The 19,798-nt window shown below is 41.1% G+C and overlaps 1 protein-coding gene across 2 annotated transcripts in view; it reads left to right on the top strand.

The window, feature by feature from the left end:
- The window catches only part of LOC122541869 (very long chain fatty acid elongase 6-like), a 107,961-nt gene that overhangs the window by 61,918 nt on the left and 26,245 nt on the right, over positions 1 to 19,798 (top strand). For both annotated transcript variants that reach the window (XM_043679018.2, XM_043679019.2), the window contains one exon: positions 14,066 to 14,197. In XM_043679018.2, coding sequence (XP_043534953.1) covers positions 14,066 to 14,197 — 132 coding nt within the window. The remainder of the gene's footprint in view (positions 1 to 14,065; positions 14,198 to 19,798) is intronic.

Raw genomic sequence — 19,798 nt, 5'->3', positions numbered from 1 at the left:
AATCTACAACTTACCTTGAGACAATCCTGGACTAAAAATTCCAAGTGTCTCTGCACTTCAGACTTCTGCATTTCCTCCCCATTTAGAAAATAGTCCATGTCTCTCTCCTTCCTATCAAAGTGCATAACCTCACGCTTTCCCACATTTGTACTCCATCTGCTACTTCTTTGCTTACTGTCCTAACCTGTCCACATCCTCCTTCAGCTTCCCTGGCTCCTCAATACTACCGGTCTCTCTACCTATCTCTCTACCTAACTTAGCCAGAATGCCCTCAGTTCCGTCATCTAGGTCATTAATGTATAAAGTGAAAAGTTGTGGTTCCAACAGTGAGCCTTGCGGAACACCAGTGGTCACCTGCTGCTATCCTGAGAAAGACCCTTTTATCACCACTCTGCTTTCTTCCTGACACCATGGGCCCTTATCGTATTCAGTAGCCTTCTGTGGGGCACCTTGTCAAAGGCTTTCTTGAAGTCTAGGTAGAAACATCCACTGGCTCTCCTTGGTCTAACCTGCTTGCTAATTTCTCAAAGAATTCTAGCAGATTTGTCAGGCATGACTTCCGCTTGATGAAATCATGCTGACCTTACCCTATTTACTGTACAATCCAAAGTATTCAGAAATCTCCTTCTTCACAATGGATTCCAGGATCTTACCTATGACTGAGTTTAGGCTAATTGGTTTGTAATTTTCCATCTCTTGCCTTATTCCCTTTTTTAAAAGAGGTGTCACGTTAGAGATTTCCCAGTCCTGAGACCCTCCCCTGATTCCAGCGATTCATGGAAGATCACCACTAATGCCTGCACTATATCTTCAGCTATCTCCCTTAGAACTTTGTGTGTAACCCAGCTGGTCGTTGGTGGGCCAGTTGTTGGAGGGAATCCTGAGGGACAGCATTTACACATTTTGAAAGGCAAGGACTGATTAGGCATCGTCAACATGGCATTGTGCATGGGAAATCATGTCTCACAAACTTGAGTGAGTTTTTTGAAAAAGTAACAAGGAGGTTTGATGAGGACAGAGTGGTGGACATAATCTATATGGACTTCAGTAACGCGTTCGACAAGGTTCCTCATGGAAGACTGGTTAGCAAGGTTAGATCTCATGGAATATAGGGAGAACTAGCCATTTGGATATAGAACTGGCTCAAAGGTAGAAGACAGAGGTGGAGGGTTGTTTTTCGGACTGGAGGCCTGTGACCAGTGAAGTGCCACAAGGATCAGTGCTGGGTCCACGCCTTTTTGTCATTTATTATAAATGGTTTGGATATGAACATAGGAGGTATAGTTAGTAAGTTTGCAGATGACACCAAAATTGGAGGTGATCAGGTGGGCCAATGGGCTGAGGAATGGCAGATGCAGTTTAATTTAGATAAATGTGAGGTGCTGTATTTTGGGAAAACAAATCTTAGCAGGACTTATTACGTCCTGGGGAGTATTGCTGAACAAAGAGACCTTGGAGTGCAGGTTCATAGGTCCTTGAAAGTAGAGGCTCAGGTGGATAGGATAGTGAATAACGTGTTTCGTATGCTTTCCTTTATTGGTCAGAGTATTGAGTACAAGAGTTGGGAAGTGTGGCTTACAGGACATTGGTTAGGCTACTTTTGGTATATTGCATGCAATTCTGGTCTCCTTCCTATGGGAAGGATGTTGTGAAACTTGAAAGGGTTCTGAAAAGATTTACAAGTATGTTGCCAGTGTTGGAGGATTTGAGCAATAGGAAGAGGCTGAATAGGCTGGGGCTGTTTTCTGTAGAGTGCTGGAGACTGAGGGTGACCTTATAGAGATTTATAAAATCATGAGGGGCATGGATTGGGTAAATAGACAAAGTCTTTTTCCTGGGGTGTGGGAGTCAACAACTAAAGGGCATAGGTTTAGGGTAACAGGGGAAAGATATCAAAAGGTTCTAAGGGGCAACATTTTCATGTAGAGGATGGTACACGTATGGAATGAGCTGCCAGAGGAAATGGTGGAGGCTAGTTCAATTGTACCATTTAAAAGGCATCTGGATGGGTATATGAATAGGAAGGGTTTAGAGGGATATGGGCCAAATGCTGGTAAATGGGACTAGATTAGGTTGGGATATGTGGTCAGCATGGACGAGTTCAACTGAAACATCTGTTTCCATGCTGTACATCTCTATGACTCTATGGTCCAGGTGATTTATCCACTTCCAGGCCAAGGTCGGATACTCTTCGGAGGACCGGTGTGAACTTGCTGGGCAAATGGGCCTGTTTCCAAACTGTATGGACTCTATGATTTTATGATGCAGTTTTTCTAGCACCTTCTCCTTGGTGATGGTCACCATACTCAGCTCTGCGCCCTCACTCGCTTGATGTTTTGGGATATTACCTGTGTCTTTCACCATGTAGACTTTCGTGAAGTAATTATTCAGTTCCTTAGCCATTTCCTTATTCCCCACTACTATCTCTCCAGCGTCATTTTCCAGCAGCCCAGTGTCCATTTTGCATCTCTTTTGCCTTTTATATATCTGAAGAAACTCTTACTGTCTTCCTTTATATTACTGGCTAGCTTACCCTCATATTTAATCTTCTCCGTCCTTTTGTTTTAACCCTCTGTTGGTCTTTGTTAGCTTCCCAATCCTCTGGTTTCCCACTGCCCTTTGCCACATGACATGTTTTCTCTTTTGTGCTATCCCCAACTTCATAGTCAGTAATGGCTTCAGCCAAGACCAGGGTTTAACTAGATCTGCAAGCTTCCTCACAGTGCACTCACTGTACACTTTGTGAGCTCTGTTAGTTAAATTCATAAAAAGGGACTATTACTTCAATATCTAGCTGAGGGGTGTGTGGGAGGGGGGTGTTGGTGTGTGTCCATAAGCAGGTTTATAAGTATAGGAAAATACTCGTTGAGTAGAACATGGAGAAGGTGTTGTCCATTGCAGGTGACTGTGCAGAGTATTTAGAGAATGATGTAAATGTCTTGCAAACAGTTCCGAGAAAGTTTACCAGGAATACCTGGAATAAGTGGGTTCTCTTCTGAAGAAGGGTTGCGCAGGTTGGGCTTGTATTCTCTGGAGTTTAGAGGAGTAAAAGACAACTGTGATCTTGCTGAATGGCCTGATCCTGCTCCTTGTTCTTACATTATATGTAAACACTACCAATGCCAAACAGGATTTAATAGCAAGGTAGAAAGATTTCTAACACTTTGGTCATCATTGATTTGAGTCTTGTGCCCAAAACGGCAAGCATATTGAATTGTATCACTTTTGTACCTCCCCTCCAAACAATAAACTAAAACCTAAGAAATCAAAGAATAAAAGCAATTTTAAGCTGGTAGAAATATTAATGTGAGGAGTGCTGAAATTTAACTTATTTAACCATATTTCATAAGTTGCTGGATTGCGATGCTGTTTTGAGGATCCTTTTACAGGATTATCATATTTCAAGTACATGATGGCTTTGGTTTGTTTCTGAGGTTAGAATGTCAATAGTTCAAGAATAATTTGGAGAGAGGCCTTGATCTCAAAAGACTGATTCAGTCTTGCCTCGTAGAAAATGGTGGGAGAAAAGACTAACTGTAACCACTCTCAAATAAAAGAGGGCTTGGTCACACTGATCTACCAGAACCTTAAGGTTTGCCCATGTGGATAATTAAATTGTTGAGTTGTGCAGTAGAGGGTGCTGTTCACCCATGGCAGCTGAAGACAATGGTTCCTGATGTATACTAGATCTCCTTGCTATGCTGGAACTATTTTACATGCTTACTAAAATTAGCTGGAACTAATTCTTATTGTTCAGGCAGGGGAAAAGTTAGGAATGAACATGACAGCAAGAAAGCATGAAAGACTGAAACGGAAAGACATTGAGGTTACTTGAGGTGGACAGAACTAATTACATTTTCTATTTCAAAGAGAAAGGAGTTCTCCCCAGTGTTCGGTGTAATATTTATCCTTCAATTAGCACCAATGATGCAGAATATCTCAATGTTGTTTGTGGGAGCTTGCTGTGCACATATTTGTTTCTGCAGTTCCTACATTACAACAGTCAGCATATTTCACAGGCAGTAAAGCACTTTAGGACGTCTTAAAATTGTGTAAGGTGCTACTTCATGGATTTTTTTTTTCTGTGTTTCTTTTTGTTTAGTCAACCTACTCTATTTCTTACCCATTCCCTGGTAGCAAACATTCAGCTACTTAAGAACTTTTTTTTGGAATTCTTATTTAAATTTCTCCCTTTCCAGTCATTTTAGTTAAGCTTTTGGTCACCTCTATTAATTTCTCACCTCCAGTTCATATCTCCCCTCCAGCTCATTGCCAGTTCTCCTTATAAAACATAGAACAGTACAGCACAGTACAGGCCCTTCTGCCCTCAGTGTTGTGTTGACCCTTTATCCTACTCTAAGATCAAACTAAGCTATACACACTTCATTTGACTATCATCCATGTGCCAATCCAAGAGTCAGTTAAATGTTCCTAATGTATCTGACTCTACGACTACCGCTGGCAGGGCATACCATGTACCCACCTCTCTCTGTGCAAAGAACCGATCCCCACTAAACCACCTCCCAATCACCTTTAAAATTATGTCATTTCTGTCCTGAGAAAAAGTCTCTGACTACTCACTCTATCTATGCCTCTCATCATCTTGTACACCTCTATCAAGTTATCTCTCATCCTTCTTCACTCCAATGAGAAAAACTCTAGCTCCCTCAACCTTTCTTCATCAGACATGTCCTCCAATCCAGGCAACATCCTTGTAAATCTTCTATGCACCCCCTCTACATCTTTCACATCCTTCCTGTAATGAGGCGCCGAGAACTGAACACAGTATCCCTAATGTGGTCTAACAAGGCCTCTCTAGAGCTGCAGCATAACCTCGGGAGTCTTAAACTCAATCCCCTTGCTAATTAAAGCCAGCACACCATATGCCTTCATAACAATCTTATCAACTTGAGTGGTAACTTTGAGGGACCTACGGATCTGGACCCCAAGACTCCTCTGTTCCCCCACACTACCCAGAATCCTCCCTTTAACTCTTTATTCTGTATCCAAATTCAAACTTCCAAAATGAATCACTTTACACTTTCCAGGTTGAACTCCATCTGCCACTTATCAGCCCAGCTCTGCATCCTGTCAATGTCCCAGTGCAACCTCCAAAAGCTCTCCACACCATCCACCACTCCTCCCATGTTAGTGTCATCTGCAAACTTAGTAACCCAACCTTCCACTACCTCATCCAAGTTATTTATACAAATCACAAAGAGCAGTGGTCCCAGACCCAGTGGTCCTGATCCCTTTGGAACACCACTGGTCACCAAGCTGCAGGCTGAATACTTTCCATCTACTACCACCCTCTGTTTTCTATGGGCCAGCCAATTCTGTATCCAGATAGCCTTTATCCCATGTATCCCATGCCTCCTTACTTTCTGAATGAACCTACAATGGGGAACCTTCTCAAACGCCTTGCTAAAATCCTATACACCACATCCACTGCTCTACCTTCATCAATGTGCTTTATCACATCCACAAAAAATTCAATAAGCCTCACAAAGCCATGCTGACTATCTCTCATCAAGCTATGGTTTTCCAAATGATCATAAATCTTGTCTCTCAGAATCCTCTCCAATAATTTGCCCATGACAAAGACTGACTTGTCTGTAATACCCAGTATTATCCCTATTCCTTTTCTTGAACAAGGGAATACATTTGGTACCCATCAGTCATCTGGTGCTACTCCAGTGGACAGTGAGGATGCAAAGATCATGGCCAAAGGCACAGCAATCTCTTCCCTCGCTTCCTGTAATAGCCTTGGGTATATCCTGTCTGGCCCAGGGAACTGATCTCTCCTTATGTTTTCAAATTTTCAACACATCCTCCTTCTGAACATCAATCTGTTCGAGCATATCAACCTGTTTCACACTGTCCTCACAAACATCAAGGTCCATCTCAGTAGTGAATACTGAAGCAAAGTATTCATTAAGGACCTCCCCTATTCCTGATTAGCAATGAAACTCGTCCACCTCTTTTTACCTCCCCCACCTTTGAAATTCCTTTGAAACATCTAAATCCTGGAACATCCAACAACCATTCCTGCCCCTGTGATATCCAACTCTCCATAATAGCCACATCATATTTTCAAGTACTGCTCCATGCTCTAAGTTCATCACCCTTATTCCTGACGCTTCTTAAGTTAAAATAGACACAATTCGACCCATCACACAGACTATAACTTTGCCTAAACAACTGTCTATTCCTCCTCACAGACTCTCAACACACTGCTCACTACTCCATCTTCAGATCTGTAGCTCTGGATCCCAACCCCTTGCCAAACCAATTTAAACCCTCCCGAAGAGCTCTAGTAAACCTCCCGCCCAGGATATGGATAAACCTGTGAAGAGCCTTGGGGCTTTTTCTTATGTTTGAGTTTTGAAAAAGTACTTTTCCAGTAAAAAATACATTCCTCCTTAAATCGCTGATGAAAATCGATGGCAAAGGGTGGCACAGTGGTTAACACTGCTGCCTCACAGCGCCAGGGACCCGGGTTCAATTCCCGCCTCGGGTGACTGTGTGGAGTTTGCACGTTCTCAGTGTCTGCGTGGGCTTCCTCCGGGTGCTCCAGTTTTCTCCCACAATCCAAAGATGTACAGGTTAGGTGAAGTGGCCATGCTAAATTGTCCATATTCAGGGGTAAACATAGGGGAATGGGTCTGAGTGCGTTACACTTTGGAGGACGAGTGTGGACTTGATGGGCTGAAGGGCATGTTTCCACACTGTAGGAAATCTAATCTACTCATAAACGGTCAGCAAAATCTGGTTTATATGGTACCACTGGAAAATTTTGGTGCAGGCACAGTATAGTTTAAACGAACAGAGTACAGTATCAAGCCTGGTGACAGCTGCTGAGCCTAGTTCTTGCAATAGTATCTTTCATCTGCGTTCTTTGCTTGTTGACGAATGTTTTGCTTTTTCTTCAGTGTCAAGATTTGCCCACAGGAATGAACAAATAAAAAAAACTGTGATAAAAATAATTGGGTGCAGCCTTAAAATCTCCATGAATATTGTAAGATTAGATTTTTTTTGTAACCATAAACTGCTAAGACTTTGGGGTGAGGATCAATGGACTCCTTCATCTGTCCTGTTCTTTAGGTCCTAAGCAATGAGTTTTTACATGTCAGCATGACTAATTATACTGTATGCTGTAAAATGCTAAACAAGTGACATTCAACATTGAATAATAGTCCATTTAAGAAAAACTGAAAGATAAACAATATTTACTTCAAAAACCTGGAGTTTTTAACCAATTTCTTTGCCTTGTTTGCCTTTGTGGAGGACAGGGTACGAGACATTTAAGCAAAAAAGCAACTTCCAGCTTAAATTGGGGGCAGTTGAGACCATTTTTATAGTTTGAGAAATTTTTGGATTTGCTTTATGACACCGTTTCCTTAAAAGCAATAGCAATAGCTCTTTGGAGGGCGAGTGTGGACTTGTTGGGCTGAAGGGCATGTTTCCACACTGTAGAAAATCTAATCGAATCATAAGCGGTCAGCAAAATCTGGTTAATATGGTACCACTGGAAAATTTTGGTGCAGGCACTGCTGCCTCACAGCACCCAGGACCCAGGTTTGAATTCAGCCTCAGGTGACTGTCTATGTCGAGTTTGCACGTTCTCCCAGTGTCTGTGTGGGTTTCCCCTTGGTGCTCCAGTTTCCTCCCACAATCCAAAAGATGTGCAGGTTAGGTGAATTGGTCATCCTAAATTGCCCATAGTGTTCCGGGATATTTAGGTTAGATCCATTAGTTAGGGATAAATATAGGGTGGGGGAATGGGCCTGGGTGGGTTACTCTTTGGAGGCCTGAAGGGCCTCTTTCCACACAGTAGGGATTCTATGATTCTGTGATGGTTCTATGGTAGCTATTAAATTTTGGATGATCTGTTGTACTATCTAGTTATGTGCCATAGTATTAAAGTTGATTTAGCAGTTGCTCCCAGAGATTGCCTCAGAACACTGAAAAGTGTTTGTTAAATGGAAGTTATTGATGCTTGAGGTGATATATGATAAGTTTGAGAATAGTTGAGTTATTGAGTTTCTCTCAGTCCTTTGGCAAATTTTCCAAATTTTGATCTCTATCTCCTTCAATGTTTTGACAAGGATTAGGAATTTAATTACATTGAATAACTCACATAAGACCCTAAGACATAGGAGTGGAAGTAAGGCAATTGGGCCCATCAAGTCCATTTAATCATGGCTGATGGGCATTTCAACTCCACTTACCCGCACTCTCCTCGTAGCCCTTAATTCCTTGCGAGATCAAGAATTTATCAATCTCTGCCTTGAAGACATTTAATGTCCCGGCCTCCACTGTGCTCCGTGGCAATGAATTCCACAGGCCCGCCACTGTCTGGCTGAAGAAATGTCTCCTCATTTCCATTCTAAATTGACCCCCTCTAATTTTAAGGCTAGGACCCATGGGTCCTAGTCTCCCCACCTAATGGAAACACATTCCCAGTGTGCACCCTTTCTAAGCCATGCATTATCTTGTAAGCTTTTATTAGATCTCCCTTCAACCTTCTAAACTCTAATGAAGGCCAGGCAGCATCTGAGGAGCAGGAGAATCGACGTTTCGGGCATAAGCCCATCTTCAGGAAGGGCTGATTCCTGAAGAAAGGTTTATGCCCGAAACGTCGATTCTCCTGCTCCTTGGATGCTGCCTGGCCTGCTGTGGTTTTCCAGCACCACATTTTTCAACTCTGGTCTCCAGCATCTGCAGTCCTCACTTTCTCCTAAACTCTAATGAATACAATCCCAGGATCCTCAGCCATTCATCGTATGTTAGGCCTACCATTCCAGGGACCATCCGTGTGAATCTCCGCTGGACATGCTCCAGTGCCAGTATGTCCTTCCTGAGGTGTGGGGCCCAAAATTGGACACAGTATTCTAAATGGGGCCTAACTAGAGCTTTATAAAGTCTCAGAAGCACATCGCTGCTTTTATATTCTTGAGATAAATGACAACATTACATTTGCTTTCTTAATCACGGACTCAGCCTACAAGTCACCTTTTAGAGAATCCTGGACTAGCACTCCAGATCCCTTTGTATTTTGGCTTTTTGAATTTTCTCACCATTTAGAAAATAGTCCATGTCTGTATTCTTTTTTTCCCCAAAGTGCAAGACCTTGCATTTGCTCACGTTGAATTTCATCAGCCATTTCCTGGACCACTCTCCTAAACTGTCTAAATCTTTCTGCAGCCTCCCCACCTCCTCAGTACTACCTGTCTGTCTGCCTAACTTTGTATCATCGGCGAACTTCGCCAGAATGCCCCCCGGTCCCTTCATCCAGATCATTAATATGTAAAGTGAACAGCTGTGGCCCCAACATTGAACCCTGCAGGACACCACTTGTCATCAGTTGCCACTCTGAAGAAGAACCTTTTATCCCAACTCTGTGCCTTTTGTCAGACAGCCAATCTTCAATCTATGCCAGCAGCTCATCTCGGACACCATGGGCCCTTGCCTTACTCAGCAGCCTCCTGTGAGGCACCTTATCAAAGCCTTTTGGAAAAAGATAGATAATATCCACTGGGTTACCCTGGTTACCTCTTCAAATAATTCTAACAGGTCTGTCAGGCAAGATGTCCCCTTACTCAATCCATGCTGACTTGTTCAAATCATCTCACCAGTGTGTAAGTTTTTATTATATCTCCCCTCAACCTTCTAAACTCTAATGAATACAGTCCCAGGATCCTCAGCCATTCATCGTATGTTAGGCCTACCATTCCAGGGATCATCCGTGTGAATCTCCACTGGACGTGCTCCAGTGCCAGTATGTCCTTCCTATCTTGCCCGATAATTCCTCACTTTTGTCTGAATAGCTTAGGATATCTGAAGAATACAGTTAACTCCTATGAGCAGCTACGTTCTACTGAGCCTTTCATAGGGTCACAGAACATGTATATGAGCATTCAGAAGACCATTTGGCCCCTTCAGCCTGCTCTGCCATTTGATAAGATTGTGGCTGATCTGATTGTGGCCTCGAGTCCACTTTCCTATCTAGCCTCTTCCCATTTGACTCCCTTGCCAATTGAGAATCTAACATAACATTAAATATATTTGATGCCGTTGCCTCCACCATTGGGAAAGAAAATGTCTCCGAGAGGAAAAGAAATTCTCCTCATCCCTTCCTCTAACACATTGTGTCTGCTGTATCTTCAATCGTACAAGCTCTAAGATTTCTTCCCGTTAAGAAAGGAAAACTGTTAGGACTTTTAATTATCCTCTGAAATGGCAGAGCAAGCCTCTCAGTTCAAGAGCAGTTGGGATAGACAACAAAAGCTGGTCTTGTCAGTGATGTCCACATCTCAGAATAATAAAAATTCCCTTTCGAGTTGTATCAAATTATGTTTTGAAACTTACTATTGCATCTGCTATTACTATTCCTTCAAGCATTGCATCAAGTAACATAACAACTTGCTGCAGAAAGTAATCTTTCTTGAGCTTATTTTGCCAATAATCTTATATCTTTGTCCTTTGAATATTGATCCTCCTCCAAGTGGAAATAGTCTATCCAATTTGATCTATGAAAGACCTCTCATACAAGGCAGCTGAGGTTGTGCTCGTGATGGTTCATACTGAGAAAGTCTATAACCTTAAAACTTTGTTTTTAAACATTTAGACTAAAATGTAATGGTGAATTATCAAACACTTGCTGCACACTAGAAAATAGACAGGCAGGAAGGCCCAGAAAAAGGGGGGAACTCAAGGAATGCAGAAGATAGGGACGTCTGTGCTTTCAAGTCATAACGAGATGCTCGATGGCAATTAAGAACCTTTGCCTTAGCATCGATGAATCTGTGTGAACAAGACACCAAGTGATAACACTCACGGCCGTTCCCTTGTGAAATTAATGACCGTGTTTGATTCTGACCCTGAAACGAAACTCGGTACTGTCAAAAGCCTTATAATTGACGGTCAGATCCCACTCGCAAGCGGGGCAAACACCGAGAAAAACATCTTTGCTGTTACAAGACCCTGACTTGAGAGTTCAAAAGGACACGAGAGAGAGAGAGAGAGAGAGAGAGAGAGACCATTTTAGTGCTGAAGCTGTTGAAGCCAGTAGGAAATTAACTCTTAGTGCGTACCTGCTATGGATTACTTTTAATTGCATTTTGGGACTTTATGATATTGAATAGCCATTACCGGTTATTAAATACAAACTCTGTAAAAATTAATATTGATGAAGCTTTAACTTACTTGCTGTTCTTGCAGACCACTCTACAGACCTTACAGACTGTCCCACTGTCCATTCTAACTAATCAGATCTTCTGTCTTATTTGAGTTTGAATCACAACCCTGAAAAGAAAGCATGTTTAGTTCAAAAATTAATGCAACCTTACGGTAACATCTCAGCCTCAGGTACAGAATGATTCAATGCTTAAAAAGCAGGAGTCTGTTCCTAGCTTAGAAATTATTCTAGGCTTAACATTGAAGAGATTCTGGCACAATGTATCGGGAAGCTATTTTATGGCCAACCGTTTGCCCTCCTTGCTAAGAAGCCATTTTGTAAAACAACTGTATCTGACATATGAGCTGTGCAAGGTTTCCTTATGAACTCTCCAATTAGCTTAGACTGGTACCGCTTTATGATAGGAGTTTATCTCGCTAGCAGGCACCTAACTCAGCTGGGTATGTTTTCCCATCTGATGAACAGCTCAGAACTTGTGAGAGTGATTCGTCAAGGGTACACAGCCTGTCAATTAACTTTTCTTCCTTATGAATTATTGTCTTTCACTGTTATCTGTGTAATTAAGAACATGCAATGTTTTTGTAAACTTTTGTATAAAGGAAGCCACTTTGCATCAGTACATTGGAGTAGCTTGCTGGGGCACTTGAGCTGGTACCCTATTCTCCTAGGTTATTAGAACCTAGTCAGTTTAGCTTCTAGGTATCAGTGTTATGTTGTAACAGTGATGCTGTTCCTAAATAAAGGGGATGACTAAAATTAAACTAATCTGTCTGGAAGAGGTTTTTTATTCCAGATTTCCAAAGAGTACGATCTCCAGGATGAACCAAGAGAGAGGCTTACAGATCTGCGTCCATAAGGGATTCCCTGGGCCGTCTCAAATCTCTACTTTAACAATACCATTCACCTTCAAAGTCTGTATGGCTACATGGAGTAGTCATTATACTTAAAACAAATTAATTGTGCAAAGGGTTTTGAAATATTTCAATGTAAAAGATGCCACATAATTGCATTATTATAGTTCAGATATCTACTAGAGATCTTATAATTAAGAGAAAAATTGAACAAAATAGTTTATGATCACAGATAAACACATTAGAAGTTTGAACTTAATTCCCAGGGCACTTAGTGGAATTAATATGTTGCAAATGAGTGAGAAACAGGCAAATAGAAAACACATATGAAACAATGGAAAATGATTTGGAGATGCCAGTGTTGGATAGGGGTGCACAAAGTTTAAAATTCACACAACACCAGGTTATAGTCCAACAGGTTTATTTGGAAGCACTAACTTTCAGAGCGCTGCTCCTTCATCAGGTGGTTGTAGAGTATAAGATCGTAAGATACAGAATTTATAGCAAAAGTTTACAGTGTGATGAAATTACATGATACATTGGCGAGACCAAGCAGAGGCTACAGCAATGGATGAATGGACATTGCACAACAATCAACAGACAGGAGTGTTCCCTCCCAGATGCAGAACACTTCAGTGGTTCAGGACTTTCGACCTTAAACCTTCAGGTGATCGTCCTCCAAAACGGAGGCTGATAGCCAAGTTCGATACCCGTGGGGACGGCCTCAACCAGAACCTTGGGTTCATGTCACACTGCAGGTGACCCCATTGCACTATACACATACACACACATGCGCGCGCGCGCGCGCGCACACACACACACACACACACACACACACGCACACGCACACACAAGCACCCGCACTCCTACAGACCCATATACTCACGCAGACACTCTCTCATACGCTTACACATGTACCCTTTCACAGACTTATACCCCTTTATACACACACACACACACATTCTCTCACAGACACTTAAAACCCCACACACACCCACATGCACACATACACATGTAAGTTTGTGGGGTGAATTTGTAGCTGCAGAATTACATTTTAGTTTGCTCAAAAACTGCATGAATCCATGTAAGATTCTGTAAATCTGTTTTTTAGATTAGAATCCGTTTGACCATTGTGGCACAGACAGTCTCACACAGATAGCTCACACCATAACTGCATTATCTGGGCCGACATGATACCAATAGTTAATGTTCACTTGAGAATGTAACTTCTAAATGTTCTGTGAGTTACATATGAAAAACTGAAATCAACATGTTCATTCTAAAAGATTAGAAACTTAACAAACAATCCAGGTCTTTGTCAATATATAATTTCAGTTACATCACACTATAAACTTTTGCTATAAATTCTGTGTCTTACAATCTTATACTCCACAACCACCTGATGAAGGAGCAGCGCTCCGAAAGCTAGTGCTCCAAATCAACCTGTTGGACTGTAACCTGGTGTTGTATGATTTTTAACAATGGAAAATGATTACTTGAGCCATTATTATCAACACTAACAATAAATTACTCTTAACAACCCAAGAAGTAAGGAAAAGTGTAATTATTTGCTTGTGTTAAAATAATGCAAAATTACCTAATTGTTAAAAAAACTTTTAAATATCAGAATGTATAAAATATGTTCAAGCCTACAATATAATTGGGAACAGTACCTGTACCTAATAGTTTATTCTCTTACTCCTAACTTAGTAACTTATTCCTTTGGACAGTGCTTGGCTTTAAATCATTTTTTCACCTTCCTGTAACAAATAGTTGAGACGAATGGATTTGATCGGAAAATCCGAAGCTTGCTATTCTGTGTTCCAACATATTAGTGCTCCCATGAGCTGTTGCACGCTTGTACATCATTTCAAGCTTTAAATAATTTTTCAAATCAAACATTTTTTATTCCAGTTTTGCTGGTGTTTGAAATCAGCAGGTCATCAGTCAGTGGTTTTCTCTATGTAAAATTCAACAATCTACCTTTAGTTACTTTTCTGCTGTTTCTTTTTAGGAGCAAGTCGTTTCTGTTTTCTGCAGTTTATGCTGCGTTGATCTTTGCTGGGCAGTATTACATGAGAGAGCGGAAGAAGTTTGAACTTCGGAAACCATTAGTCTTGTGGTCACTGACCCTTGCTTTATTCAGGTGAGTGGTTGATATATAATGGCAATTTTACTTTAAAATAAATGATAGGCAGATAAGATTATTCGTGTTTCATATGCCAAGTGGAAACTTGGAAGAAAATTAAGAGAGAAATTATAAACCGATAGGAGTGGCCAGATGAAGTCTCTCAGACTCTGGTATCACTGTCTTGAATCTAACAATGGAATGGTCCAAAGAACAGTTAAGGATTTTACCATCAGAGGATAACAGACAAATTTCAATAATAAAATGACTAGGTTCATGATACAACTAAACAATTTTTGCTAAATGTTTATGTCCAGTCTAGGTAATTTTTAAAATAAAAATGCTAATACTAAAAGTAAAATGAAAGGCAGAGGTTGGTACTCTAGTTGGTCTTTCTAAGTTTACTATGAGGTTCACATGATTCTTAGCAAATTGAGCTTTGGGAATCAACCACGTAAATGAGGAAAGGTGATGACCCACTGATATTATTGTAAGGTTATTAATACAGTAGGAGAAAGTGAGGTCTGCAGATGCTGGAGATCAGAGCTGGAAATGTGTTGCTGGAAAAGCGCAGCAGGTCAGGCAGCATCCAGGGAACAGGAGAATCGACGTTTCGGGCATAAGCCCTTCTTCAGGAACTCGCCTAAGGTTCCAAGGATCCGGTTTCAAATTCTGTCATTGAATTTGAATTTAATAAAAATGAAAAGCCTAACAGTGACCATGAAACCACTGTTAATTGTTGGAAAGACCTTTCTGGTTCTCTAATACACTTAAGGGAGAGAAATCTGTTGGCCTTACCTGGTTTGGCCTACTTGTGAATTAAGACTCACAACAGCGTGGTTGACTCTCAACTCTCTCCAAATCGCCCAGCAAGTTACTCAGTTGTGTCAATAAATGGAAGGTCTCAAAAAAAGGAATGAAACCTGACAGTACACCTAATATTGACCTTGGAACTAGAAACATCAATGGCAAAAACAGCCAATTGACCCTATCCTACAAAGACTTCCTTCCTAACATTTGGAACTATTGATAAATTGAGACAGCTGTCTCACAGACTAGTCAAGCAATAGCCTGGCAAGGATATACTCATGGAACCATACTTTGCAATGTCCCAGACATCATCACCATCCTTAAGGATATGCCCTGTGCCACTGTCAAGACAGGCCAGCAGAGATAGCGGCACCATGGTGTACAGTTGGGAGGGAGTTGCTTTGGGAGACCTCAACATCAGGTCAGAAATGGAGACAATCTCCTCCTGGTTGCCACATAACATCCTTCCTTGGCTGATGACGCTGTTTCCTCCTCATTGAACAACACTTAGAGGAAACACTAAGTGTGGCCAGGAAGGAGAATATGCTTTGGGTGAAGGAGTTCAATGTCTACTACCAAGCATAGCTCAGTAGCAGCACTACTGATCAAGCTGATTGAATCTGATAAGACATTACTGCGAGACTGGGCACAGCAGGTGATGATGGAACCAACAAGAGGTAGAAACTTACTTGACCTCATTGTCACCAGTCTATCTGCTACAGATGCATCTCTCCATGACAGTATTAGTAAGTGTGACCATTCCAGTCTTCGTGGAGATGAAGTCTTGCTTTCAGATTGAGCCTACCCTACATTGTGTCGTGTGGCACCATCACTGTGTTCAATGGCACAGACTTGTAACTGATCTAACAACTATACATGATGCATCTATGAGATGCTGTAGACCAGCAGCAGAAAAAGAATTTTCCTCCATTACAATCTGCAACCTCATGAACCAACATATCCCCCACTTTACCATTATTATCAAACCAGGGGATCAATCCAGGTTAAATGAAGAGTGCAGGAGGACATGCCCAGAGCTGCTCTAAGCATACCTAAAAATGAAGTGTTAACCTGGAGAAGCTGCAAAACAGAACTACTTGTAAGCCAGCAATTAAGTGATCGTGGAACAAATTGATCAGATCTAAGCTCTCCAGTCCAGCCACATCCAGTTGTGAATGGAGGGGGGGCAATCAAAAACTCACTGGAGGAGGACGCTGCACAAATATCCCTTCCTCAATGATGGGAGAAAAAGCACATCCGTGCAAAAGATTAAAGCATTCATAGCAACCTTCAGCCGGAAGTGCAGAGTGGATGATTCACCTTGGCCATCTCCAGAGGACTCCTGCATCGCGGTTGCCAGTCTTCAGCAAATTCAGTTAATTCCACGTGAACTCCAGAAATAGATGGAGGTACTGCATACTGCAAAGAGACACTGATAACATTTCAGTACTGGAGTCATAAAGTTATACAGTACAGAAACAGACCCTTCGGTCCAACTTGTCCAAGTTCACCAAGTTTCCAAAACTAAACTCAACATTTGCCTGCATTTGGCCCTTATCCTGCTAAACCTTTCCAATTCATGTGCTTATCCAAGTGTCTTTTAAATGCTGCTTAGAGCAGCTCCTGTAATTATATTGGCATCTACCACTTCCTCTGGGAGTTTATTACATGTGTGAACCACCCTCCGTGTGAAAATGTTGCCCCTTCAGTCCCTTTTAAATCTTTCGCCAATCAACTTAAAAAATATGCTGTCCAGTTTTGAACTCCCCTACTCCAGGGAAAAGGACCTTTCCTGTTCACCTTATCTATACCCTGCCTGATTTTATAAACCTCTATAAGGTCACTCCTCAAACTCCTATGTTCCATTGAAAAATGCCCCAGCCTATCCTTATAATTCAAACCCTCCAGTCCTGGTAACTGATTTGTAATTCATTTCTGCACCCTCTTTAATTTAATAATATCCTTCCTACGGCAGTGTGACCAGAACTATACACAGTACTTCAAAAGTGGCCTCACCAATGTCCTATACGACTGCAACATGATATCCCAAATCCTGTACTCGGTCTGAGCAATGTAGGAAAGCGTGCCAAATGCCGCCTTTCCCACTCTGTTTACCTGTGTTACAACTTTCAAAATATTTATGTACCTGAACCTTTAGGTCTCTATGTTCGACAACAATATCCAGGGCCCTACCATTAACTTTATAAATCTTGCCCTTGTTTTTCTTACTAAAATGCAACGCCTCACATTTATCCAAATTAAACTCCATCTGACACTCCTCAGCCCATTGGCCCAATTGATCAAGATCTCTTTGTAATCTTAGATAACCTTCTTCACTGTCCAGTATACCACCAATTTTGGTGTCACCACTATCTTACTAGCCATGCTTCCTAAATTCTCATCAAAGTCATTCATATAAATGACAAACCCAGCACTGATCCCTGCAGATCACCGCTGGTCACGATGAACAACCCTCCTCCACCATTCTCTGTCTCTTACCATCAAGCCGATTTTATAACCAGTTGGCAAACTCTCCCTGAATCCTATGTGATCTAACTTTACCAATCAGTCTACCGTGACTTGTGCTGCAGAATTTGCCACAATCCTAATCAAACTGCTCCAGCATAGCCACAACACTGGCATCTACCTGACAAAGTGGACAATTGCTCAGGTATGATCTTTACACAAAATGCAGGACAAATCCAAGCTGGTCGATTACTGCTTCATCAGTCTACTCTTGATCACCAGTAAAGTGATGGACGAAGTCATCGACAGTGCTATCAAGCAACTCCTGCTCAGCAATAATTTGCTCACTGATATTCAGTTTAGGTTCTGCAAGAGCATTCAGCACTCCTTGCTGGTTCCGAGAAAGCTAAAAGTGACTAGAAGCTAATTTACAACAGAGTTGATTTTGCATTCCAATCCATCAGTCATCACCTAATATAAATATTTTAATATCTTGTTGTTATGCCATCCTTCTCCAGGTTGGTGTACGTGTAAAACTTGTACGGTTTTAATAGTCCTCCTCATTGTCACCCATAATCAAAATTGGATTTTCTAGTAAAAGAGCTAATGTATTGAAAAAGATTAAGATTGTGTGTAATTCACAATGAATCTAATAATGGTTTTGCTGTGTGTCTCAAGTACAGTGTGCAAGAGGGAAGTTGCCATGTTTGCATGATATTTCCATTGAACATTTGTCAGGTTTACTATACAGATCATCAGATTACACAAAAGAGAGCAAATCTACCTATTAAATTTTAGTTGATTGTTCAAAGCATAAACAAGTGGTTTGCCATCTGTACCAGGTCTTTTCAGTTTGCATGTTTTCCTTTGAATACTGGACTTAAATATAAAATACAAATAAAGAATCAGTTGAAACCTCACTGATTTATTTGCAAATTGAAACTAATAATTGAAAGAAACGACATTTATTGTGAAAGCACTGACCTTCATACACCATGAGGATCAGGACCAATACTTGATGATAATGTAGGTATTTAGCTCTTGTAATTCTTTTCATCATTATATTTGTTATAAACCAGAAAAAAATGCTAATACAGATCTTTGTTTAAACACTAGCCCTTTAAAAAGTTAATTATGCTTTGACAGAATCTACCCGTGATATTAACTAAATGAAGTGTTTCACCACATAATGTTTAAATAAGTGACATTTTAGGTAAGAGTGACCGTAACAACTAAAATTGAACATTGTCAGTCAGAGTTATTTCAGAGAAACTTGTAAATATGGTGCCTGTTAATGAAATTCTACCTGAATAAACTCTTGACTCAATCCGGACAAATGTATTAACTTTGCATATTTTTTCTAGGTCTGTTTGTATCTCTGCAGCAGTCTGAAATACAATATAAAAATCCCAGCAGTGAGCCCTCTATCTCTATTTCCTAGAAACAAGCTCAAGACAATGGATATATTTAGGTCAACTCTCATATAATGCAAGGTGACAAAGTGCCCTGAATGCATTTTAAATCATGAGGCATGGTTACTCCTGGCTATACTCCAACAAGATCTGATTCAAATTAAATAAATATCAATTCTGTGCGTCACTTGGATGATGCAGGATGGGGAATTGCATAAAAGGCTGACACATCCTTCCCAGACCAGATTTAACAGAAGTAACTAATCTGACACTTGGAGTAAGAATATTCTTCGTTTTACTCTGCTACCTTGCAGAATGAACACTTTCTTTTGCCTGCTTTCCGAAAACAGATCTGTTTCATAGATCTAGGCTTCCAGACTTTTGAATTTCACTTTTTTTCATTACTGGCTAGGCAGAGTATATTGCCTGTTCCTAATTTCCCTTGAGGAGTTGGTAGCGAGCTACCTCCTTCAACAAGAGGCAGTTGTTTTATACAGAGAGTGGTTCAAGTGTGGAGTGAACTTCCTGAAGAAGTGGTGGATACGGGTGCAGTTACAATGTTTAAAAGACATTTAGATGGATCCATTATTAACAAAGGTTTGGAGGGATATGGGCCAAGAGCAGGCAAGTGGTATTAGTTTAGTTTGGGATTATGTTCAGCATGGACTGGTTGGACCGAAGGGTCTGACTGTGCTGTATGACTCTTTAATTGCAGTCCATGGTGAGTAGGTACATCTCCAGTGTAGTTAGGAAGGGATGCTGTTTCTTTTCAGTATTGAGTAGTATTTGTCGAGATAGAAGGAAATTAAGGAGACATACTTCCTGCATTCTCCCTCATTTTTCCTACTTCTGTGTGGACCACAGAGCCCTGTGTGCAGCAACATCTTCCAGAACTGGCAATTGGAGCATGCATGGAACATTGGGCTTTTCC

The sequence above is a fragment of the Chiloscyllium plagiosum genome, unplaced genomic scaffold, assembly GCF_037043375.1.
Source record: "Chiloscyllium plagiosum isolate Xiang-an unplaced genomic scaffold, Cpla_swu_hap1 HiC_scaffold_43, whole genome shotgun sequence".
Classification (NCBI taxonomy): domain Eukaryota; kingdom Metazoa; phylum Chordata; class Chondrichthyes; order Orectolobiformes; family Hemiscylliidae; genus Chiloscyllium; species Chiloscyllium plagiosum.
The sequence above is the reverse complement of the archived record's forward strand: the minus strand, read 5'-3'. Positions and strand labels throughout refer to the sequence as shown.